We start from the raw sequence: 27577 nt of genomic DNA, 5'->3' as shown, positions 1-27577 counted from the left end.
TAATCCTATTTAGATATTTTGTAAAAATAAATAAATAAGTTGGGGTTCATTGGCATTATTATGAACATTTAAATACTTTATTACAAATCAATTACAATAAAAAGTTCTCTCTTTGTTATTGCTTGTCATCTACAGAAAGTGTCCAGTATGAAACATATTACTCCCAGTTGAGGGGACCATCTGGTTATACGTCCAAGTCTTTTTGCTCACTAGGCAGACTTATGAAAAATGTATAGGCCAGCAGATCATTCAGATTAATTTTTTATGAGATTGTGTATTGAAAGAAGACTTTGCTCGCCTGTGTACAATAGAATGTCAGTTGGTATTCTGAGAAATAGTCTTACAAATCAACAGCTAACAGGCTCAGAAAATTGGTGTTCCTCAAAATCGATGTTTTTCAGTAGAGCAGAAGCATTAACATCCAATTATAACAACATTTTACCATTAATTTAATATTAGAGCATTAAAATAGTATTCAAGAAAATTGTTAATAAGTCTTTCTTCACACATTTCTGCTCAGAAAAAGTGCCATATAAACTGTTTTATTTATTTTTTTATGTCCTCCATAATCTTTAATACTGTATGAAGAATAGTGTAAAAGTGTATGTGGTTTTTGTCACTTTTTTCCATGTTTCTTTTCATCATAAGTCATGTAATACAGTGCATTCAAAAATGTTTCTAACTGTACCATGTGCCCCAGGCTGCTGACAAAACATTGCTTCCCCCCCTTCCTCCACACACACACACACTACGCAATATGTATAGTTCATACAGGGGCAGATGCTAAAGATTTTCTGAAACAGGGTTTTATGAAGAAAATCCTAGTGTATGGCTATGTTTACACATATTACACACGTATTTCTGTCAGTCTGTCAGGCGGCCGGGGGTTAACTCACATACTCACAGTGGGATGTCAGTCCCGCTGCGAGTGTGTGCTCTCATAGGAATGAAAGGCACTGGATTCGCAGCAGATTTTGCTGCGAATTTGCAGTGTGAAATCCACTGCGGATCAGTACGTGTGAAGGCACCCTTAGGGTAAGTTCACACGTACCGGATCTGCAGAGGATTTCTCTAAGGGAATTCGCAGCGAGACCCGCTGCGGATCCCTGCTCAGTAAACTATTGTCAGACAAACTCGCAGCAGGATATACATCCCACTGCGAGTTTGTCAGCAGCCTGCCCCGTTAACCCCCCGGCCGCTGGAGCGTATACATCACCTGGTCCACGCTTCGGCTTGCTTCGGGGGTTCTCGGCACGTCCCGCTCGAGCAATCAGCGCACTGATTGGCAGCAGGATGTGCATCCTGCTGCGAGTTTGTTTGCCCATAGAGTTTACTGGGCAGGGATCCGCAGCAGATCTAGCTGTGAATACGCAGCAAGAAATCCGCTGCAGATCTGGTACGTGTGAATGTACCCTAACGGTGCTTTCACACGTACCGTATCGCTGTGTATTTATCTCTGTTTCTCGCACATAAATCCACAGTGATACTGATTGCTATCAAGCCACTGTATGTGTATTCTCGCTGCGTGTTTGGTGCGATTTTTACATGCGTACAAGTTTACAAGTTTTGATTTTCACAGGCGAGTTCAACACGACAAAAAACACGGCTACTTTCATGTGAGTTTGATGCGAGTTTTGTGCGAGAAATAAGCAGCGATATGGTACGTGTGAAGGCAACCTTAGGGTGCGTTCACATCTACAGGATTCGCAGCAGATCTGCAGCAGAATTTATGGTGCAGATTTGATGCTGTGTTCAGCTATTTAAATGAAATCTGCTGCGGATCTGCAGCAGAAAATCAGCTGCGGATCCGGTAAGTGTGAACATACCCTTAAGCAGTGTTTCTCAATTCCAGTCCTCATGGCCCACCAACAGGTCATGTTTTGAGGATTTGCTTAGTATTTCACAGGTGATATAGTTATACTCCGTGCTACTCAGGTATTATCACAGCTGTTCTTTACACAGGTGCATAGGATATTCTCAAAACGTGACCTGTTGGTGGTCCATGAGGACTGGCATTGAGAAGCACTGGTTTAAATCCACCTGGTAGCTCAGCCTAGAGCAAAGATAGATTAAAGGGATTATCCAGTGTTAGAAAACCATGGCCACTTTGTTCCAGAGACAGAATCACTCTTGTCTCCAGTTCAGGTGTGGCTTGCAATTAAGCTCCATTCACTTCAGTGGAAGTGAGCTGCAAAATCCCACCCAAACCGTAGTAGTGCTGTCTCTGGGAGAAAGTGGCCATGTTTTTCTAATGCAGGATAACATCACAAATTCAGTATGACTTTTTTTTAGCAGCTGATATTATCATTTTGCTTAGCTGAGGGAAACACTAAGGTAATAAGTTGAATGGTGGAACCTCAGCGTTAGGCCTTATTCACACGACCCATAATCTATGGATTTGTATTTTCATATTCAAGTTAGTGCACATTGTTGTCTATTGGGCTATTCACGATCAGTAGATTACATGGACCAAACCAATGCGGAAAAAAAAGGACGTGTCCTAGTGCAGACTTTTTTTTTTTACTGAACCTCTCATAGAAATCAATAGGATCTGCTATTTTTTTTACATATTATAATCTGGTTGTCATCCGTATTTCCGTTAAAAAAAAAATACGGATGAGCTATAATTTACATGTTAAAAAATAAGGACAGAGTAAAAAATAAAAATTACATTAATGCGGATGCACTACTTAGCTTGAGCAGCCATAATTTTTGGCAGATTGTACGGGTGGATAGCGGGAAGAATCTACGGACTTAAAATACTGAACGTGTGCATAAGGCCTTATGGTGCGTTTACACAGGCAGATTTATCTGACAGATTTTTTAAGCCAAAGCCAGGCACAGACCATAAACAGAGAACAAGTCATAAAGGAAAAACTGAGATTTCTTCTCTTTTCAAATCCATTCCTGGTTTTGGCTTCCAAAATCTGTCAGATAAATCTGTCTGTGTAAACGCACCATGAGTCTGTCAATTTATACTGGTGTGATTTAATTTAGTATATCAATTTTATCTGACGGTTCCATTTGTATGGAACACAAAGAAATACAAATTTGCTTCAGCTGAATCGCCAGTCTTGAGTTATGCTAAGTTTACACGAGGCGATTATTGGCACGATTAACGATTTCGAAGTAACGTTTTTTTTTTATAACGATCAGCGTTTAGACGGTACGATATATTGTACGAAAAAATCGTTTTGCGATCGCGCGCCCGCCCCCCGCTCAACCGCAGCCCCCTGCGCCGCCCCGATCGCCACCCCCGCCGCTCTGATCGCCGCCGCTCCGATTGCCCCCGCCGCCACGAGCATACGTTACCTGCTCCGCGTAGCAGGTCTTCAAATCCCTGGCTCCCCTCTTCAGCGCATTGATTGGCTGAAGAGATGAGCTGGGAATTTCAAACGGCTCCTCTTCAGCCAATCAGTGCTGCCGTGCATTGATTGGCTGAAGAGGGGAGCCGGGAATTTCAAACGGCTCCTCTTCAGCCAATCAGTGCTAAAGAGGAGCACTGATTGGCTGAAGAGGAGCCATTTGAAATTTCCGGCTCCCCTCTTCAGCAAATCAGTGCACTGAAGAGGGGAGCCGGGAATGTGGAAGACCTGCTACGCGGAGCAGGTAAAGTATGGTTGTGGGGGTGGCGATCGAGCCGGCGCAGGGGGCTTCGGATGAGCGGGGGGCCGGGCTGCGAGCGGGGGGCCAGGCGGCGGGCGGGGCTGCGGGCGTCCGGACGACTGTTTACACGGAACGATCAGCGAATTTTTTGCAAACTACGAACGACGATTTATGAACATGTTAAAAGATCAAAATGAACGATTTCTCGCTCGGCGTGCGATCGTTCGCTGGTTTTACACGTACGATTATCGTTCGAATTCTATCGTTATCGTGCAAATTCGCACGATAATTGTTCCGTGTAAACCCAGCATTACACTGCCCCATTGTTTCTTAGTCACACCGGTTCATCAACCCCAAACTTTTAGCAAAGCAGTAGCACAAATAACATGGAGTGATCTCACCTGGGCTCTTTGCTGCTAATTAGCTCTCCCAGGGCTTCCAGCCAACAAACCACCAGCCTTCACTCACTCCGGCCACCATCCGTGGTTCCATCACAGCTCTGTGTGCCCAATCACCTATGTCCTGCTCCAGGACCAGTCACTGCTGCGGCTGCTCACCAGGACTCGCACCATGAGGGGGCTTGTTCCAGTTTCTACTCGTTCATATAGTAAAACTACTGTATGTCTGTTTTTTTTTCATCATTTTTTTGATGTCCACCAGGGGAGCTCCCTAGTCTCACAATTCGTGCTATTGAAAGAGTATGCTGTCCATGGCGTGAGGGAGACTAGTTGCATCTGCCTAGAAAGAGAGAGGCCTTTTGGATATTGTGATTTCCTTGAGGCCTGAAATATAGGAGTAATTTGTCATTCATTTACAAGGTAATGATTTTGTTATAATGTTTTGTGTTCATGATCATATGGTCTTCATTCTACCCCCATGTGTTGTTATTATGGGTTGGTGTTCCTTGTATATATAAATGATTGATGTTGTTTTGATACTATTGCCATGAATAAGGGACCGCGATCCAAAACACGTCGGTGTGTTTTTTATTTCGTTTAGTACCATTTTAAGGACATGAAATAAATGCAAACATTTTTAAGGAGCTGTGGACTTTCCTCATTCACATGATTTTGCAGCTGGTGAAACAGACATTATTCCCTGGTTTACCTTGCTCCTATCTTCTATGGGAAACACTTCCTAATGGGCTACACTTGCACATGGTGAGTTATCACATAGATAACATGTCAGTTTTTCCATAGGGGAAAAGGTGTGAACACGAAAACTCCCCGAAATGAAAAAAAATAAAATAAATAACTTGCCTTATTTTTTTTAGTTTTACAACACAAATATTTTTTTTTCAGTTTAGCAGCAATATTTTATGGAAAAATTAAGTCTGTCATAGCAAAGGTAAATTGGTGTCACAAAAGTAAAGGCTCATGTGGGTCTGTAAGTGAAAAATGCAAGTGCTGTGGGTTTTTAAACACAAGGAGGAAAAAACTAAAGTACAAAAACAAAAATTGTCCTTAAGGGGATAATCTGTTTATTATTAATTCATATCTTGCCCAATATTGATATTTTGAAAGTTTATTAAAAATTCCACTCCCATGACAAAATTATTTGTTCAAAAAAACAAAGAGGTTTCCAAATATATGTGCTATTGACCATTTATGTAATAGTATTCAGCCTTTGTCAGTTTTTAGTCTGTGTTGTCTCTGTTATTACCAAGTAATGCTCATGTTGATTATTAAAATGCTAAGACTATTGATTTAATAGGAAGAAGAAAAAGCATGTCACAAAAAGAGTATAAATATTTGATAAGACCAGTGGGATTCAGCCCCTCCCTGGTGTGTCACTCCTTGCTAATGAGTTTCACAAAAGGTCATGTCTGCACACTGAAGACAGGCCAAGTAAATAGGGATTCATTCTATCTATATCTATCTATCTATCTATCTATCTATCTATCTATCTATATTTTCACGCATATTATAATGGGCAAACAAAAGCAATACAGACAACACATTTGACTAACAAGTTTCAAACCTGTAGCCCTCCAGCTGTAGCGAAACTACAATTCCCTTGGTATGGCCAAAGCTAGATCATTATGCTTACTAGACTGTTCACATAACACAGTGTTTGGCTTCCCTTACATGGTTTTTACTGCACCTTTAGAGTATGTTCACACAGTGTATTTTTTAAAAACAAGAACAGACGTTAAAATAACAGCCATACTAACCTTTAAAAAATGAACATCATTGAATTTAATAGACTCCATAAATTAAAACAACGACCATTGTTTGTACACAGTGTGAACATAGCCTAAAAGCCAAAACCAGGTGAATTAGATAATATAGAAAACATATGTTACTTATACTTACACTCCCTGTGTGTTATGGATTTAACTCCTAGACGACCCTGGGCGTACCCATACATCCTGGGCCGCCTAGGGTTGTTCAGAGCGGGGCGGTCACGGGTGCCGCATGTAGCCCGGGACCGCGGCTATTAGAGTGCCGATCTCATTGATCTATGCTGTATAACTATACGGCATAGATCTCAATGAGAGATCAGTAGACTTATACTAGAAGTCCCCCATGGGGGCTTCTAGTATAGGTGAACAAAAAAAAAAGTGTTATTATTATTAAAGCCCCCTCCCCTAATAAAAGTTTGAATCACCCCCCTTTTTCCATGTTATAAATCAAAATAAATAAATAAACATCTTTTGTATCACCGCGTGTGTAATCGCCCGAACTATTAATTAATCACATTCCTGATCTCGCATGGTAAACGGCGTAAGTGCAAAAAAAATCCCAAAGTGCAAAATTGCACATTTTTGGTCGCATCAAATCCAGAAAAATTGTAATAAAAAGCGAATATGCGCAATCAAGGTACTGATAGAAAGAACACATCATGGCGCAAAAACTGACACCTCACACAGCCCCATAGACCAAAGGATAAAAGCGTTATAAGCCTGGGAATGGAGCGATTTTAAGGAACATATATTTGTTAACAATGGTTTGAATTCTTTAAAAGCCATCAAATAAAATAAAAGTTATACATGTTACATATCGTTGTAATCGTAACAACTTGAGGAACATATATAACAAGACAGTTTTACCCCAGGGCGAACGGCGTAAAAACAAAAATCCCTCCAAGTAAAAAAAGTGTTGTTTTTTTTTCAATTTCACCATACATTTAATTTTTTCCTGGTTTCACAGTGTACTTTATGAACAAATTCAGCCTGTCATTGCAAAGTACAATTAGTGGCGCAAAAAATTAGCGCTCATGTGGGTTTCTAGGTGAAAAATGCAAGTGCTATGGCCTTTTAAGCACAAGGAGGAAAAAACGAAAAAGCAAAAACTGAAAATGGCCCGGTCCTTTAAGGGTTAAAATGAAAAAAAAAACAACAACTGAAGAGTAGAAGGAGCACCTAAGCAACTGCTCCTCGCCCTGTCAAATACAATGCTGCTTTTAACTGTATACGCTTCTAATTAGGTGAGCATACAGTTAAAGGGCCAATGTCAGCACCCGGCTGCACTTGCCCAGGTGCTGGCGCTGGTCCAGGCTGTAAGCAGTGCATCTGGAATTCCAAACCATTTCTGGATGCGCATCTGGAGTTGTCTGCAATTCCAGTTGCCCCCATAGGGTTCTATGGGGCATCCATACGGAGATTCCAGACAATTATAGGACATGTCCTATAATTTCCTAGCCTATTTTCTGGCACGGACACCCTGCAGGAAAAATACTGAAGGGTGCCCATGCCCAATAGAACCCTATGGGTCAGGAAATCTATCCAGATTTCCTGATTAGAAACCTGGATAGATTTTCCTGATGTGTAAATGAGGCCTTAAGGGGACATTTTTTTTTTAAGGCATAGAGGAATTTATGATTTTGCACCAAGCGCTCACACAACACAAACTCACTAACTATTGTGGAAGCAAAACCTTTGCACCTTTTTAAACTTGAGGGTGGAATTATATATATAGCATATTTTTATGCCACAGACAAATCTGCTGCTATCTGTCTTACAGATTTTACAATAGGTTGCTAAATCTGCATACATTTTAGAGATCTTTCCTTCATTTAGGGCAAAAAAATGCTGCTCTGGCACTTTATGTATACTATTAAAAGTCAGAAAGGCTTGTTAGCTCCTCTTCTGCATCACCCTAAGATTCTGCATGTGAGACATGGAGATTTGCAGTGGATTTGGATGTGAAGTTATGACACCACATGTGAATCCACCCTAAGGAGGGGGCAAGTATAAGGGAGGGTTCAGGCCAAACATTTAACTGAAACAGCATTACTTTTATTACACTACATATTTTTTTTCCAAACAACATATATAACACGAAATTATAGTTCAGTGTGACACCAATAGAACTGTGCAGTTTATACACACACACACACACACACACACACACACACACACACACACACACACACACACACACACACACACACACACACACACACAGTTTAGCCTGTCATGAATCCTTTAAAAGAAAGTAACACTACAATCTCAGTGAGCAAAGTGATCAAAATAAATAATATTATACTTTGCATGAGAGGCACCCTACCTATTCTGTATATAATTGGAATCTTTACATAACCATTAAATCTAGTAGTGTTTTTTTAGGTCAGCTATGGTCACAATGAAAACTTGACTTTCTATGTTTTAGTCCTTTTAGCTCTTGAACCAAGACTCCACCACTGCTGAAAGTTACTGCTTAGCAACTATGTTATGTGCTGTATTTCCATCATGTGCTTTTTCAGATTGTGTTATTCTTTGCATTATAGTATGGAGATTTTTATTCTTATTATAGCTGAAGTAAATGAGCAGGGACCTGATCCATGCCCCATGGCAGGCGCACAAATCTACAGGCGCGGAAGGAGGTCACAGAAAAGGACAAAATGTGCTCTTTTTCGTGGCGTACACCTGGGCCGCCTTTTGTTAAATGCCCCCCTGTGCAGCTAACCTATATGGATGGTTTCATGCAGTTGTTTAATACATTAGTTGAGGTGGACTTTTATTATGTATTAAAACCCCTGATCATGTCCTAACAATAGCAATGTGGTATAAACATACCTGTGTGGAATGGGTTCTGTTGAGTTTTGTAGCTGTGTACTTTCTTGAGGGTGCCCTCACATATCATTTTCATGTGACGTTTTTCATGCCTCCAAAAAAAACCTCAGGAAAATTGCCAGTGTGTTACTTCCATGCATTCACGTTTTTTTCTGGCATTTTCTCTGTTGTTTTTGACTTTTATGTGTGAGTGACCTTTTTTGTGTGCCGAACTTTTTTACTCTGCAATCACATGAGAAAAACGCCAAGAAAAACAAAACACCATACGCACAGCAATGGTGTTTTTGAGACAACCAGAACAATCCCATTGAAGTCTATAATAGAAAAAATTTGCAAAGTTTGCAAAAAAAAAAAAAATGCCACACCCTCAGCATGCTGCATTTTGGATGTGTGTAAGGCAGATTGTAAACTTCCATTGACCTCCAGCTAACAACTGGCCACTGGTGTTTTTATTGACATTTTTCCAAGATTTTATGGCATTTAGAAGCCAGCCTAGTGAAATATAATATAGTGGGAAATGTAAACACTGATGACTCTGATTTCCAGTATTACCTTGAGGATCAACACAATAGCTGTCATTACATGATGCAATCTAATCCAATTAGAAATGTATTCATATATCCCTGGCACAATGGGCAGATTTTCACTTTGTGACTGATAATCAAAAGAACAGATATTATGATGATAACAATATATAGTGTTGGGAACATTGTGAGGTTATGTTTATACACAGTAAAATAAAAGCAAAATATGACAAAGTAAAATAGGAATAAAATGTGGCCATAATAAAGTACTATATTAAAGTCTATAGAAAAATGTCCATCTATGCTCTGGACTTGTTTTCAGTTGCATAATGCGCTTTGTCATGTGGTGTGTATTGTGCCTATATATATAGAGAGAGAAAGATCTGCATTAGGCAATGTTCACACATCATATTTTGGTCAGTATTTTTGTGAGTATTTGGCTATGTTCACACTACGTATAACAGTGATATACTGCTGGGCAGCGGGCAGTGTTTGGCACGTTCCTGCAGGCGACACTGCTGCAGGAACATTATCTTTTTACAATTGAATTGTGGGCACTGTTGGATGTGCCCCCAATTCAATTAACCATTGACTACAATTTAATGTACGGCCGCTGGCCATATTTTACATTGTGTGAACAGGTATTTTTTCCGGAAGCTGTTGGGAAAACAGCGTTCGGAAATAATAGGCATGTTCATTATTTTAACGTCCATTGTAAAGAATGGACGGTAAAATAATGGTCGGAACACATTGCAATGCCACCACTGCAGAAAAGAGCAGACCCTGATTTTATTGCAATCAGCGTGCGTTCTTTAAAAAAAAAAAGAAATAAATGTTGTGTGAACATAGCCTTTTAGTGGACCTGACAGGGCAAAATCATAATGGAAAGATTTGCACAGTTTGGCTATGTTCAGTCAGTTCCGTTAGTCTTTTGGTCAGAAATTTTTTTGACCAAAATCAAGAGTGGAACGGAAAGGGCAAAATTATAATTGAAAGATTTGCACAGTTTTTGTTTTCTACCCTTTCCTGGTTTTGGTTTTAGAAAAGACTGACCAAAAGACTGAGGGAAATACTGTGTGTGTGAACATGCCTTAAAAATGTCTAATATTGGAGTGAAGCCTTAGGCCGCATTTTCAGTTATTCTCATTCTGTAAGCATCTTTAGTACAGTGGTGCCTTGGATTACAAGCATAATTTGTTCCGGCACCATACTTGTAATCCAAATCCACTCTTAAACCAAAGCAAATTTTCCCATAAGAAATCATAGAAATGCAGACAATTGGTTCCACACCCCAAAAATAATGCTTTATTATTCTGAATAACATGCAAAACAGATGAAACACACATTCAGAAACAGCAGAATATGTGATATTATAAGTTACTGTACAGTAATGGAGAGGATGGGAAACACAAGGGCTGACAGAGACTGTAGGGAACATGAAGGAATGAGAAGGGCAGATGTGGGCACATACATGCAGCACTCTCTGGGGAGAAAGGGGTTACAGCTATGGAGACATTACCTCCACAGTCCTGTCCCCTGATGCAAGCCCCAGCCTGAAAAGGACCTGCTATGATTTGGAAGGTGAGGGAGACTTCCTGGGTCAGAGTACAGTGCTGTAGACCCCGCTATGCAGAACATGCCCCTTCCCCCACTCACGCTCCCACCCAGTACAGGGAGCTCTTAAACCAAAGTAATGTTCTTAAACCAAGTCACAATTTTGAAAAACTGTGCGCTCTTAAACCAAAACGCTCTTAAACCAAGTTACTCTTAAACCAAGGTAACACTGTATATTTAATCCCACTCATCAATAATATCTTTTCAAGGCTTCCCCAATTTAAAATCATGCAATGAATTGTGATTTTTCACAAAAAGTTGTCACATTAAAGCCTAGGGTATGGATACATTTGAATGTTCAGCCACCCATATATATTCAATAATAGTAATTAGGATCTGGAATTAGACATCTAAATCAAACTTGTATAGAAGCAGTGTCAAGAAAGGCAGGTGAAGACAAGACACGGGACAGTGGGCCCTGAATCTGATCCCACCCACTGACACCTGCCTACTTGCCTCGGACGATCCTAAGCGGTCGCGGACAACCACGAAGACAATCCCTATGCTGTATACGTGCAAAAACATAAAACGCAGACAGACAGACAAACACAATGCGGGGAGTCAATTAGCCAAGTCAGAAACCGAACGAAATCAGAAAGACACGGGAAGTCAGGGGACAGGCAAAGGTCAGATTCCAGGCAAGACAATAGAGAAAGGGTATGGCAGAATACAGGGGACTGGGGAGCTGGGATCAGAAACAACTAATAGCCAGCGACGTGAGCTGGTTAGTGAGAATACTTTATACTGGGTCAGGAGGCCGGACCAGCACACCATTGGTCCGACCTCCTGATCCCAAACACACAGCAGCTGGCATGCTGCGGACCGAGTGGGGAAGCGATCCGCCCCTCAGCCCGAGCATAATGCCGTTCAGCTGCAGAGTCTGGGCGGCCGCCGTGAGTGACTCGGAGCCGCGGTGTCCCTGGTAACCAGGGACGCCGTCGGGTCTCCGTGACGTCACCCGGCTAGGGCGGCCGCGTCGGTGCTGAGTCCTAGCGCCAACCGACGGAGCCGGGACTGAAGATGACGCCGCAGGAGCCATGGCAGGTGAGTTCTTAGCAAGCAGGTTGCATATGTTTGATTTCATCATGCTCCATCATGCTTTGGCTGTCCAGGCATGATGGGAATTGTCGTTTTGCAACAAAAGCTGGAGCGCCACAAGTATGACCCCCTTTTTAGAGCATGAATACTGTATTTCTAGGTTAAGGGATACAGTTTACTGCTAAACCAACATTTGACTTAAGGTGGCCATACACCTTTAGGCTATGTTCACACTACATACTGTATATGTACGGCTGCATATTTTTCGCGGCCGGACATATACGTGTAAAACTCCGGCCGGGATTTACGCAAGTTGCGGCCAGCTACGTACGGTCCGCGAACTTACGCCTGTAAGCTACATACGCTTCCTGAGCGGCGTATGTAGCGATCTGACAGCAGTATTTTACTTGGATATCTTCGGCTAGCCCCGGACACCCCACAGAACCTTTTGGATCGGCAAATCAAAGTGCAAAAATGAAGAAATCACCACTCCGTACGGGACCGCATGTTACGCTACGGGCATAAGTTGTAGCATTTCCGTCCCAAAACAATGGTCTGGTTCATTTTTTACGGCGCCGCATACGATCCGGGCGTAAGTTCTTACGTAGTGTGAACTGTGCAGCCGTATATACTATACTTTCCATTGTACGCAAACTACGTAAATCTCCGGCCGCTTATTCACGGAACGCGCTACGGCCGGAAACTTACGTAGTGTGAACCTAGCCTAAATAGTTGCAGGCTAATAACGATTTCTACCATACTCCCTATACATATGCACACTATCAAACCTGCTGAGTGTCCATGTGTTCATACTGAGTGGATGGGAACAAGCCCCTGTAAGACACACTGGTGACACTGCATCTTTTCTCTTTTGAAAACAAAGCAGATGAGGCATTACATTTCATTATGTTCATATCATTCCGTCCCTCAACATCAAGCAACACACCTCAATGCACAGGCAATAGCTGGTCAGGGTTCAGCTAGCTTTGCTCTTATGTGTACCTTTACAGCTATTCCAGCTTTACACTAACTACTGTTTGAACTTTGACCTATTATATTCCTCATGTTCTATGCCACAATGTTATTTATTAATTTGTTTAATTATTTATTCAGGTTCATTAGTTAATGAACATTTGTTCATTACAATTTTAGTAAAACACTAAGTAACCATTCATTAATCCAAGCATTACGATGAGTACACATCAAATATAACAGTACATACTAGTAGAAAGTAAACAGAGGGGCCCCTGATCCTACAAAAATGTTCTGCTTTCTACTGTATATGTTCATTTAACTGTTTTATATGTATGTTGACATAGTATGTATTAGTCACCTATTTTACATGTACCGTGGCACTAAAAATAAATAAATAATTTTGTTAAACGAGTAAAAAAAAAGCATGTCTGCTTTCTTCCAGAAACAGCACAACTTTTATCTCCATGTGTTGTGTGGTTTTGCAAAACCCCACCCAAACTGGAGACAAAAGTCTTGGGGGGAGATTTATCAAACATGGTGTAAAGTAGAACTGGCTCAGTTGCCCCTAGCAACCAATCAGATTCCACTTTTTATTCCTCACAGACTCTTTGGAAAATTAAAAGTGGGATCCAACTGGTTGCTAGGGGCAACTGAGCCAGTTCTACTGCACACCATGTTTGATAAATCTCCCCCTTGTTGTTTTTTGAAAGAAAGCGACTATGTTTTCCTAAGCCTGGATAATGTTTCTGTCACTCTTTTGGTCGGTCTTTTTTCAACCAAAACCAGGAGTGGAACTGACGGGGCAAAATTATAATGGAAAGATTTGCGCAGAGTTTTTTTTTTTTTTTCAACTGAATCCCGGTTTTGGTTGAAAAAAGACTGGCCAAAAGACTGAGAGAAATACTATGTGTGAAGATAGCCTAAAGTCCCTATTACATGGGCTGATGTTTAGGAGCAAGCGAGCGCTTACCTGTCCGATCAACGCTCGCTTGCTCCTCGTTCCCCTTACGCTGCCGACACTGTTAAATGTATCAACAGCAAGTGGGTAAGGACGGGGGGGGGGGGGCTGGGGAACTGCAGGAGTGGCCCATAGAAGATAGTAGTGGTCTGCTGCCTCTGCTTCTATTACACCTAGTGACAACCAGCAGACCGTTGTTAATTGTTCCAATTTTTTTTAACATATTGAAAGACAAGAATTAGCCAACATTGTACATTTCAGCTGATCGTTGCCTTTTAACAGGATTTATTACATCAAGCAATTATTGGCCCTAATGGCTGATAATCACTTGCTGTAATGTAAGGGCCTTTAACCCCTTAGCGACCCAAGACATATCTGATACGTCATGGTGCCGCAGGGGGAGTTCAGAGAGGGGTCCCGCTGGGACCCCGCTCTGAGTGGAGCTGCTCCCGGCTGTTATCTGCAGCCGGGCAGTGCCTCTATTAGCCGGCACGGGTCCCATTGCTGCGCCAGCTAATTAAGCCTCTAAATGCAGCTGTCAAATCTGACAGCTGCATTTAAAGGTTTTGCTCTGTGCATCCCTGGTGTCAAGTGGGTCGGATCTCCCCCCGCGATGTGATCGTGGGGGGAAGATCCGTCCTTCTGCCTGTGCCGGGCCTCAGCGTCGCAATGATGCTGCTCCCAGCTCGGCAATAGATTGCTGTCCCCTGCAGCAGGCCAAAGCAATCTATCACCGATCTCACTGATCTTTGCTGTGTATATACACAGCATTGATCTCTATAAGAGATCAGTGCTGTGTATATACAAGTCCCCCAGGGGGACTTCTAGTTAAAGTAAAAAAAAAAAAAAGGAAAAATGTTTTTTATTAATAAAAAATCCCCTCCCCTATTAAAAGTCCAAATCACCCCCCTTTTCCCATTTTATAAATATAAATAAATAAACATATTTGGTATTGCCACGCGCATAATCGCTCGAACTATTAATCACATTCCTGATCTCGCACGGTAAGCGGCGCATTTTTGGTCGCATCAAATCCAGAAAAAATGTAATAAAAAGCAATCAAAAAGTCGCATGTGCGCAATCAAGGTACCGATAGAAAGAACGCATCATGGCACAAAAAATGACACCTCACACAGCCCCATAGACCAAAGAATAAAAGCGCTATAAGCCTGGGAATGGAGCGATTTTAAGGAACATATATTTGTTAACAATGGTTTGAATTTTTTACAAGCCATCACATAAAAGAAAGGTTATACATGTTATATATGGTTGTAATCGTAATGACTTGAGGAACAGACATAACAAGTCATTTTTACCCCAGGGCGAGCGTCGTAAACACGAAACTTCCTGAAATGAAAACAAATTCCTTTTTTCATTTTCAATATGACAGCGCAAATGATTTTTTTTCTGGTTTCGCAGCATATTTTATGGTAAAATAAAGTCAGTCATTGCAAAGTACAATTGGTGTCACAAAAAATAAGGGCTCATGTGGGTCTCTAGGTAAAAATAAGAGTGCTATGGCCTTTCAAAGTAGAAAAAGCAAAAGCACAAAAACGAAAATTGGCTTTGACCTTAAGGAGTTAAAGGTGTATTTCAAGCTCAACTAATATAAGTAAGCTAGTAGGGCATGTCAAGTTAAGCTAGGTTTACACTACATTTTTTCTTTTTTCCTTTAAATGTTAAAAGAACAGCATAGTGTGAACCTAGCCTTTTTACAAATACATAAATTTAGCAAACATGCCTTCTTTCCTGATATGCTGCTCTTTACCTCCCCTTGTTGACAGTTTATTGTCTAGGAGGTTATCAACCACCACTCTGTTCTAAAAGCAGTGGTCTGTCTTATATATATATCTCCATCTTTATATATTTTACATATATATATATATATATATATATATATATATATATATATATATATAATTCAACAAAAACACAATCTTAACATTTAAGTGTATGACTGGACTGTAGATATTTGGTACAATTAGAATTTTGTCATGTCACTCTTACATTTTATCACCATCTGCAGTCCTTTAGGCATGGATTCAGCAAGGCTGGCGAAGCACTTGGAGGCGCTGAAGACAGTGTCTTCAGCGACTCCTTTAGATTAATGATGTTGCCGAGTCGTGTCTCTTGAACCTGGCATTCCAGGCATTTTCTATGTTATTAAGGTCAGACCAATTACCCGACCACTCTAATATGTTAATGTTATGGACATTGAGAAACTTTGTCATGGCCTCAGATTTGTGGACATAAAGTAATCACACTGATGAATGACCCCAAAATTAAGCAAATGTTCTTCCAAAACATAAAAATTATTGCCAGCCTTCATACATACTTAGGAAGGAAGTACAAACCTGCCCACTATTTACATGTAAAGTTTTTTCCCCCCCCACAAGCGTATTTATTTGACGGCAAAAATATTTACCTGGACATGCTCTACAAATGTACCTATATCAGTTGGGGGGGAATGACCCACTAAATAAGATTTTGCATATTTATTTAACTGTACTAAATATGAAGTTTAGTAGGACAAGGATGATTTGCATGTATAAATGACCCTCATTTGAGAAAAAAAAGTGGACTGAAGAAACGTCATGTGAGCATAGCCATAAACATTTAGTTGCTTTGTTCAATGTATTATACTTCATGTGACTTTACTTTTCAAGCACAAAACATGCTAACCTTATAACTATTAAAGATTGTTTGTGTATAAATAAGTTGTATTTTAGGAAAACAAACCCTCTTGAAGTGGTTGGTTGAGTTTCTATACCTGAGTGCAGTGAACACAGAAAATGCATACTGTGTGAAGAGCTTATTCCAAGCAGTTTATTCCAGCTCTTAACTTGTCACAGTTTATATATCAACAGACAGGGTGGAGTTTTGTGACTAGCATACACATAGATCCTGGTCCCGACCAGTTATAGCCAGAGTAACTGCTAAAAAATAACCATGGAAAGTCTTGTGATCTGCATTGTGGTATATACCTCTGTAGGTCAGCAACTCAGCAGTAGCATTATACTTGCTGTCAAACTATACTTGCTTGCGAATTTACATCAGTACTGATCATTTTATAACTTATTTTTTAAAGAAACATCCTAAAAGAAAGATTTTTCTTTCTATGCTGCTCAGATGCCATTAATTTAGTACCATGCTGTTGCCAGATGGAGGAATACTGTGCCGCAACACCAGTAAAGTGACTGACCACCAGGAACATTTTATATGGCTTAGCACAGTATTTAGCACTTTGCTCCCAGGAATTGGCAAGTTATATGCATGGGATAGTCATGAGGGTCATAACAGTATTTCACACTATGTTCACACAAATTTTTTAAGTTCACTTTAAAATTACATCTGTCATTTTGAGTCTAAAAAAAACAGACCTCATTTAGCTGTCTGGCCTCCCCTTAATGCTGTTGGTACATTAGTCTAGTTTGGGTTACTAATTGCCCTTTGGGTACGGCCTAATTAAAAAGTCCATTGAATTTAACAGTAAAAACGGAGAAAGAACGGTGACAAAAGAAAAACTGTGTAAGAACAACTAATAAAAAGCGTCCGCTATTTGCAAAAGACGTCCGAAAATAATTATCATGATCATTATTGATGTCCGCGGCGATAAAGTCCGTTATTCAATACATTGTGTGCATTGGACGTGCGTCTTTTCATTGACTTCAGTGCATTGCACTGCAGTCAGTTGAATTGCGGCAATACTGGACGTTTTTTAAAAAGCAAAACCGTCCACCTTTTCTCTATTTTTGACTCTGTGTGAACAACGCCTATTAGTGAGAGATGAGATTGGATCTAATATTAGGGGATTGTTTCTGAGTGATAGTGAAAAAGAACAAATACAAAAGGGCAAAGCAGCACAAGGATATCACAGCTTGATAGAGATGAATGCCCACCTCAACGGACTGGACCCACGTCCGAGGAAATCCAAATAAACACAAGAGGCAGCACTTCAGTAAAAAATGTATCTTACTTCACACCACAAATGATATACAGCATATGCTTTACAAATAGTAGTAGGTTTAAAGAAGCATGCTGAATGTGGTATACTTATTTAAGGACTGAGATTCTATTTTTAAATCTTGCCACTAATGTGTTACCAGTAGGGATAGCAGTGATCACATTTTACTTCCTAGGGACAAATGTTCTAAAAGCACATTTCATGACAGAAATTGGCTGGACATCATAAATCTTATTGATTTCAAGAGAAGTGGCCTCCTCAGAAATAAGCACATTGTTTGGCACAGTGCACCACCATGCTGTGTTGTCAGTAGAAATAATTTGCTAGCGTATTTACAGTATTGGGAACATATCCAATATGCTTTATTCTTCCCCGTATTAGAACCTTCCATGGCGTTTACACTTATCACAATATCATTTAGGTTTGAGAACAAAAGGTAATATCCAATGTACATATATATTCTGAGAGTATATTAAGATATTATAAAATTCAATTTTAATGAAAAGCAAAAGAAAAATAGTAGCAATACATTAATTGTATTGTATAAGACATTTAACTTATTCAAAGGAGAACTCTGGCTGGGATCCATTTTTTTCAGAACGCCCGGGGAGAGGGTGTCTGGCCGCTTCCTGGTCTTGAGACTGGACTTGGGATGTGACATGACAGCTCAGCCATTAATCGTTAGAGGTGGGACAACACTACAGCCACTTATTGGCTGAATAGGCCTGACATGTCACATCCCAAGTCCCTTCTCAAGACCAGGAAGTGTCTGACCTCTGCGCTCCTGAGATGAGTCCAACACTCATAGAGAATGACGGAGCATCAGACTCACCAGTCAGTCTCTTTGAGAGTTGGACTCATCTCAGGAGCGTGCACGCTGGGCTTCGGGTGCTGAAATCTCCTTCACCAAACCATCTCAAGTATAAGGTGCTCTAGCGGGGGGGTCGGGAGCCTGTCACCCCGGCACGGGGGGGGGTGACAGGTCCTCTTTAAGTTCACCACTGCTTGCAGAGTGTAAAGGGGGTGTCACAGAGTGTATTGGTGCAGCCACCACCAGTTTGTATCTCACAGCCCCCCAAAAACTATTGGGACCACTAGTATATTTCCAGAATTCTGTCTTTCTTACTCAAGCCATATTTAAGTTCACCACTGCTTGCAGAGTGTAAAGGGGGTGTCACAGAGTATGTATAGGTGCAGCCACCACTAGATTGTAACTCACAGACCCCTAAAAACCAGTGGGCCCTGTACTATATTTTCTGATTTCTGTATTTCTTACACAAGGCATATCTAAGTTCACTACTGCTTGCACAGTGTAAAGAGGGTGTCACAGAGTGTATTGGTGCAGCCACCACTAGATTGTATCTCACAGCCCCCCAAAAACTATTGGGACCATTAGTATATTTCCAGATTTTTGTCTTTCTTACTCAAGCTATATCTAAGTTAACTGCTGCTTGCAGAGTGTAAACGGGGTGTCACAGAGTGTATTGGTGCAGCCACCACCAGATTGTACTGTATCTCACAGCCCCCTAAAAACTAGTGTGACATCTACTAAATTTTCTGATTTCTGTATTTCTTATACAGGGCATATCTAAGTTCACTACTGCTTGGCTTGCACAGTGTAAAGGGGGTGTCACAGAGTGTATTGGTGCAGCCACCACTAGATTGTATCCCACAGCCCCCCCAAAACTAGTGGGACCACTAGTATATTTCCAGAATTCTGTCTTTTTTACTCAGACCATATTTAAGTTCACTACTGCTTGCAGAGTGTAAAGGGGGTGTCACAGAGTGTACCAGGCCTTTCACCAGTAGCTTCTATCCTTCCTTTGCTTCCTTTCCTTCCTAAACCCGACATCTCCCTCTCAGTCTGTGGTACTAGCATCACTCCTGTGCATCAGGCTCGATGTCTGGGGGTTTTGTTGGACTCCAATCTATCCTTTACTCCCTATATCCAAGCTCTTACACGCTCCTGTCATCTCCATCTCAAAAACATCTCCAGAATCCGCCCATTCCTCACCACTGACACTGCTCAGACTCTGACTGTCGCCCTGATCCACTCCCGTCTTGACTACTGTAACTCCCTACTAATCGGTCTTCCTCTGTCTAAGCTCTCCCCTCTCCAGTCTATCCTGAATGCAGCAGTCAGACTCATCTTCCTCTCCAGCCGCTATACCGATGTCTCTCCTCTGTGCCAGTCACTGCACTGGTTACCCATCAAATCCAGAATCCACTTCAAGCTCCTCACCCTCACCCATAAAGCTCTCCACAACTCTGCCCCTCCATACATCTCCTCCCTCATCTCCACCTACCATCCTTCCCGTGCTCTGCGCTCTGCAAATGATCTAACCTTAATATCCTCCATAATCAGAACCTCTCATTCCCGCCTCCAAGACTTCTCTCGTGCTGCACCAATTTTCTGGAATGCCCTACCCAAACACATCAGACTAATACTCAATGCCCATAGTTTCAAGCGTGCCCTGAAGACTCATCTCTTCAGGCTCGCTTATAACGTTCCCTAAACTGTTTCCCCCTTCTGTTTCCCTTGCTCTATTTCTCTGACTGTTCCTGCACTTTATATGTTTACCTGCATCAGACATTGGCGTTGTTACTGGCTCATCCTGTAATTCTAATTATGTACAATGGCTGGACCATGGACAAATAAAGCACTTATGCCTGGTGTCTATGAAAATTAGTCTGTAAGCTCCAACGAGCAGGTCTCGTCTATACTCTGTATTTTGTATTTTTTTTTGTTATTTTTATTAACTATGTACTTATTTATTCCAATTTAACAGCGTATTATGTACCTCTGTACTGTATGCATAGAAAAAAAAAGCGCTGTGGAATCTGTTGGCGCTATACAAATAAATTTATTATTATTATTATTATGTTGTATTAGCCTTTTTGAAGGTAGGATTGACCAGGCCTTTCACCAGTAGCTTCTATCCTTCCTTGGATGTTGTAGTGGCCTTTTTGAAGGTAGGATTGACCAGGCCTTTCACCAGTAGCTTCTATCCTTCCTTGGATGTTGTAGTGGCCTTTTTGAAGGCAGGATTGACCAAGTCTTTTTAATAGACAGGCTACCGCACTTTCCCTCTCTTAGAGACTCTTTAAAGGATTGAAAGTGTATTCATTCGATCAACTCAAATTCCGGGGCCTGTATTGACTGTATTGTTATTCTTCGTCCCTATCTCCAAAGATATTCCTCTCACGCACAACTGCATGAGGGGGTGAGGCTAAATCTAGCCTAGAGATCAGCGAGTAGTGAAATATTCGACTTTCGAGAATTTTCAATGTGCGTCCGCAGATTCGATGTTATTCGCGCGTATCACGCGTAATGCTGTACGAACGTTACTGGAACAGTATGTATGACGTGCCTTTTTCTGGGCTACTGGAACAATATGTATCACGTGCCTTTTACTGGACTACTGAAACAGTATATATCAAGTGCCCATAGTGGGCTACTGGAACAGTATGTATAATGTGCCCCTAGTGGTGTTAAACAGGGACATTATAAATCACTTGTACACACAGGGTACTGGAATGAATACACCTGCTGATACTGATGCTGCTGTTATATCATCTATTTCTTAACACTGAGAAGTGCTTTTGATTCAGAGATGACTTTTTCGCTTGATCTTAGCCCTGAAAAGGACTTTTGGGTTCTGTAGTAATCCTGCCTAACCAAAACGCTACTAAAACCTATCTCTCCCTGCTGCAAGATCTTTCCCTGGCTAGGTTGAAAGCTCATCTGCGGTCGAGAGGCGGGAGGCAAGTATTTAAGATTTGAGGTCATGTGGTTCAGCTATCATATGAGGGTATACGCCGGTTTCGCGTTGCGTGCATACTCCCAGGGTCCCTCACGGCCTCCCTGCATGGTCATTGGATTAAAAAAAAGCGCCAACTGCAATGGGGGGGCTTTCGAATATTTCCCGCGTATTTGCCTCACTACTCGATTGAATTCGAATCTTTCGAATACCGCAATATTCGATCGAATGCCTACTCGATCAAATCGTATTTGCGCATCTCTAATCTAGCCATAATCCGGCTATTTTAGTTTTAGGCGCAGCAGCAGTGCCGTGGGTAAGCGCCAACAGGCGGTGCTCAAACTGCTAAACAGCACCTTCTACCTTCCTTGGATGTTTTAGCCATTTTGAAGGCAGGATTGACCAGGCCTTTCAACAGTAGCTTCTATCCTTCCATGGATTTGGTATTAGCCTTTTTGAAGGCAGGATTGACTAGGCTTTTCACCAGTAGCTTCTATCCTTCCTTGGATGTTGTTTTAGCCTTTTTGAAGGCAGGATTGACCAGGTCTTTCACCAGTAGCTTCTATCCTTCCTTGGATGCTTTAGTAGCCTTTTTGAAGGCAGAATTGACCAGGCCTTTCACCAGTACATCTACCATTCTTGAATGTTGTAGCCTTTTTGAAGGCAGGATTGACCAGGTCTTTTTAATAGACAGGCTACCGCACTTACCCTCTCTTAGAGACTCTTTAGACTCTTCAGTACTGTTATAAATATGTCTGCTTTTGGTATTTGTGGGGTTAAAAGGTCACAAAAAAGTAATAGGTGATTTATAAATAGATTTATAAAAAATAATCCCTTGAATAAGTGATTTGCTCCAAAATACTTTAAACTGAAGTTGCTGACTGCTAGTTTTTGAGGCCATAAGACAATAGGGGCCCATCACCATATCAGAACTTGGGCTTCTGCTACTGACATATACAAGTTTGTGCTAGTATGTGTGTGTGTTTTGTGAGACCTTACTCTTTCTCTTCTTACCCTGAAATCCCATGAGTTTTCCTATAACTGACAGCTTACAGTACAGTAACAGCCATAACACTGCATTTTTGTGCTTTTAAAAGAACACAGTGAATAAGATAGTTTGCCAAGACACACTTAGATTACTCCAACTGAATCTTATTATTTCACTGAATATGTAATGCTAACAAGCCTTACAAGACTGTACAGTGCAAATCTTTTCATATAATTATTGTTAATACTGGCAAAGAAAAGGGCTGCATGTTAATATGACAATTCATTAGAGAATGCCCCTGTCTTATTAACTGTACTATTTATTCCCAGGTGCACAATAAAGGTCATAGATACCAGGAAAATATGTAGAAGTATCGGATAGATGCCAGCTTTATTTCTATTGTGACAAGAAGCAGTTTGGCAATAGTAATGACACTTGAATAAGCTAGTAAATTGACACCGTGCCAACTAAAAAGTATATATAACTTTGACTGGAGCTACCAGCTAATAGACCTTTATGTTGCACTTAGTATGCTGCCTTGCTACAACTAACCATCCTACATTATGGCCAAATAAAAATTGTTTTCACATTTTGGAAGGTGCTCTTAGTTTATAGAGGAATATCAAAATTCAGCACCCCCTGACTGTATAATGAAACCCATCACCTGATATTCACTCCCATTGCTAAAATTACGTTCACGCCCATTTGACTATTAACTTATTTGTCATATTATAACTATATCTCCAGAATGGGAGGGCATATGAAGAAAAATGTGTGTAATCAGGGCACCCTAAGCTACTTACTGACAATAACTTCTCTGTTTTGGGGAAGTTGGCTACAGGGCCTCTTTACACATTGTAAAATAAAGTAGAAAATATTTTTTCAAAGGTTCTGTGCTGCAAAATTAAAATATATTCATCATTCATACCTGTGAACAAAAGCAGAATACAAACATATAAATTATAAAAAAATATATTATATGATGTGCCAGTTTACAAAGTATTTTATTGTATTAATATATAACTCAAGGATTAAGAAGATTTTTCTTCTTTCAGGTTTACATGGGGTACAGCGCCAACCATAAATGCTGGGCATATTACTTCAAGCAATGAATTTTATCATTTGTTGCAACAAGATGATAGAAAAACAAGGTTTATTGTCATGTTTCTCCAAGACACTGTAAGTACCTTTTAATAAAGGAATAAGAAAGGCATCACACTTTGTTATGCTTAGTGCAGGGAAAGCCAAGAACACCAAAGAGAGTGGTCACACACTGCTCCTCCATTTTTTTAACCACATAGATGAATTCAAATAAGTTTGTTTGTAATGTATGTACGTGTCTTGTGTTTATGAGTTTTCTTTTTTTTTTCCCATTTTTAGCTGAACATTGATGATTTCACATACTACAGCACAGCATATGGAACTGAAAACCCACTGTTCAATGTTCAAGTAAGTGCCAAAATTTGTCTTTTTGTGTATTGCCATACTGATATTTATCTGACAGCTCTCTCTCCTAATTCCCTCATAAACATACAAGTTTTCTGAATGGGGGAGGAGATCAATAACGGCCGCTGTTCACTAAATATTAGCCGCAAATAAATGTCCTGAACATTAAGTTGCACATTGGCCCTCATTGAATACAATGTGTGAACTGATGGCCGTCGTTTGTACTGACTTCAGTGCGGATCATTGAAATTAGTAAACAACGGCCGTTATTTTAAATTAATTTAGCGGACAATACTTCAATACTTTATTTAAAAAATCATTGTGTGAACATAGCCTATGTGTCATGCATAAGGTACTGAAGCACTTTGTCACCTTTACATACAACTATTTGCTAGACATAATTGCTGGTTCATGGAATGATACTTTTGCAGTTTATCGTGTGCCACATAAATCTTTCAGCGATGATACATGTAGATACATGTTAATAGGCTAATCGTATATTTGCTGAAGGTGTAATATACTCTTTGCATCTATTACAGAAAATTTTGGATTCATCACCCACCACTTTAATTCTGCCCTCAGTAGAGAAGAAAGCAGTAAATAACCTGCCAAGCTACCTAAATCAGCAAGATGACTGGAATATAGTCAGCGTTGACAATTTCAATGTATCCTCTTTAGAGTTGGATCACAATAAACCAAACCTGATTATAATACGACTTCAATCTATACCCAGGTACAGTAAACATTATCATTTTAGTGTCAGACTGCTGGGACAGATCAATTCAGAAGAAAGGAGATGACTGTATATAACACATACATAAAGACTACAAGAGTTAACATCCAGAAGCAGAAACTTAAAGGGGTTATCCAGCGCTACAAAAACATGGCCACTTTCCCCCTACTGTTGTCTCCAAATTGGGTGGGGTTTTGAAACTCCGTTCCATTGAAGTAAATAGAGCTTAATTGCAAACTGCACCTGAACTGGAGACAACAGTAGGGGGAAAAGTGGCCATGGTTTTTGTAGCGCTGGATAACCCCTTCAAAAGACAACTCTATTATAAGAAGCTTGAAAAATCTATAGTTGACGCCTATGCATTATTGCTGACGGGGACCCAGGTAATGCCTTTGTTGCATCACTTCTCTGTTTGTACTGTATCTTATATCACTTTGTGATAAAGACACAGCAAGAACATTATTCACTTTATGAAGGAATATAGTGTTGGGAATTACACAATTTTATCAACATATGGAATAGTTTCTCATCTTTAAACAAAATCTCACTTTAAAGTCTTTTAAGGTGTTCTCCCATCTACTGTGAATTCAACTGTACACCACTGCGTCCCATCTCACTTTCTAGTTCAGAATGGGATGCAACAGTGTGTCTCCCTTTGAGCCTACACATCTCCAAGGGCAGACGAAGGCTATGTTCCCACACAGTATTTTTGCTCAGTATTTTGCTGAGTGGATTGAAAACACAGAAAGGCTATGTTCATCCACTATTGAAATTTTGTGGATGGCCGTCATTTATTGAAAAATAATGGTCACTGTTTTCCATTTAATGGCGGCCATCCACTCAATTTTAGTATTGTGTGAACATAGCCTTTCTGTGTTTTCAATCCACTCCCGGTTTTGGTTGCAAAATACTAAGCAAAAATACTGTGTGGGAACATAGCCTAAAAGCTTTCTGGGACACTTCGAGAGACCTTATGATCATGTTCACACACCATAGGATGGTGCAGAAATACGGCTGTAGTTGGATAACTATGCCCATGAAGAATGATTATGCTCTTTATTTGCGACTGATATTATTAAAATACGGCTGCATTTTCATCTAAATAAACATGGTGTGAAAAGTTTTTCAGGTCTCGGAGCAGGACCATCACAAAATCATCACTTTTCTATTATTTTTGTTTTAATCATTAGTAAGCTGCTGATAACTTTTGGCAGGAAGCTATCTAAAGTTTATGGCCAGTTCATGGCAAGTTCTTTGGCACTGTGGGGACTGAGATACTACATCAAAACATAAACTATACATATTTGGTATTGTCATATCCGTAATAACCCAAAATGTAAAATTATGTTATTACCTATGCCATGTGGTGAAAGCTGTAAAAAAAAAATAATACACATACAATTGAGGAGGTCAGAGACTGAAGAGCTGTCAAAGAGCTGTCAGCCCCTCCTGATATATTATACTGTGATTGGTCCATCTGGACTGATTGATCAATCAAAGTGATTCCCAGCCAAAACGAACGATGATAGGTCCCAGTTTAAGGCTTTGTTCCTACTTCATACTGTAAAGTGCAAACAACAGTCTTTGTTGTAAAACAAAGGCTGGAATTAAAGTTTATGATCATTAATTCTGGACATTGTTTAACAACAACGGCCATGATTTAGCGTTAAACAATGGCCGTTCATTAAAGAATGGCCATTGTTATTACATGGTGGGAACATAGCCAAAAGGGAATCTGTCAGCGCCTGGGCCCTACCTGAGTTGCTGACAGTGTACTGTACTTAGAAGTCCTGTTGTGATACCTTTGGTAATACCTTTGTGATACCATGGTACCTTTTGGTGATTTGTCTGTGTAGTGGATTATGCACAATCTCAGGTCTCCTACTGTAATGAAGAGTCAAAGAGGAGTTGTGCCTCAGTGTTTGTGCTGCACTCTGGCACACGTCACCACTCCTTCTTCCTCCCTCTTCTTTATGAATAATCAATGCTGCCTGACCTCCTGCTCACTCACGCTGTCAGTATCTGCCAAAAGAGACATAGAAGAGAAGAAAAAGCAAGCTTACCGCCTCCACCTTGGCCTCCCAGCACGGGCTCACGCTCCAACAGGCGTGGGGATAAGCAACAGAGAAAGGATGAGTCCAGCTCCCGGCCAGGTAAATGCAATTCAAGCTTTTATTGTCAGCTTCGCACCGTACACACACTGCGGCAACCCCCCCAAAAAGACGCCAACGCGTTTCAATTGCCCACCGCAATCTTAATCATGGCTGACCTGTATCTGAGAGGCTCACAGCTTATAGCCACAGGTACCCAGCGTGCATCGGGCCCAGCTCCTCCCCTCACTCGCACCGGTGCCGTGAGCACCTGTGCTAATTAACTGGAACCACCCAGATGGTCAAGTTTGACTGTGCAAATAAAATCAATATAAGATGTAAAACATTTGCAACTATGTATACAACCCTAAATAATAATAAACAATCATAATAATCAAAAAACAATAAGAACAATCACATGGAAAAAATGCAGTACTGGCAAATTCGGCTGTAAGGCTTCATGCACTCGTGGACAGAAGGAGAAGTGTGAATGAGAGCCTATGGCAGTGTAATAATACAACAGCATTTCTTTACGTAAGTTCATGCCATGCGGGAAACAGGTATTAAGGCAGAACATCCAGAATGCCTCTTTGTCTTTTAACTTTTTTGCTGTATCACCGCCCCTAGTGGGCACACGGATTTTCTCTATGGCAAAGATACAAAATGGTTGTGTGGAACCCCCGTGTGCATCAATGAAATGGCGGGATGCCCCCGAAAGTGTTCTGCCACCTGGGTGTTTTATGTCATGTAGATGTTCGCATGCTCGTATCTTCAGTTTGCGTGTAGTGCAGCCTACGTACATAAGATGACACTCTGTACATTGGATGATATACACTACATTGTAGCTGTTACAATTGAGAAAT

At 40.7% G+C, this 27577-nt stretch overlaps 1 protein-coding gene across 1 annotated transcript in view; it reads left to right on the top strand.

Annotated features, from left to right (window-relative positions):
- LOC138796900 (V-type proton ATPase subunit S1-like) overlaps nucleotides 1–27577 on the top strand; it is a 70286-nt gene that overhangs the window by 8705 nt on the left and 34004 nt on the right. Inside the window, exons 3-5 of the mRNA XM_069976635.1 lie at nucleotides 23501–23624; nucleotides 23826–23894; nucleotides 24431–24624. Of these exons, the coding sequence (XP_069832736.1) occupies nucleotides 23501–23624; nucleotides 23826–23894; nucleotides 24431–24624 (387 nt within the window). The remainder of the gene's footprint in view (nucleotides 1–23500; nucleotides 23625–23825; nucleotides 23895–24430; nucleotides 24625–27577) is intronic.

The sequence above is a fragment of the Dendropsophus ebraccatus genome, chromosome 1 (genome assembly GCF_027789765.1).
Source record: "Dendropsophus ebraccatus isolate aDenEbr1 chromosome 1, aDenEbr1.pat, whole genome shotgun sequence".
Classification (NCBI taxonomy): Eukaryota; Metazoa; Chordata; class Amphibia; order Anura; family Hylidae; genus Dendropsophus; species Dendropsophus ebraccatus.
This window is presented reverse-complemented; position numbering and strand designations above follow the sequence as displayed.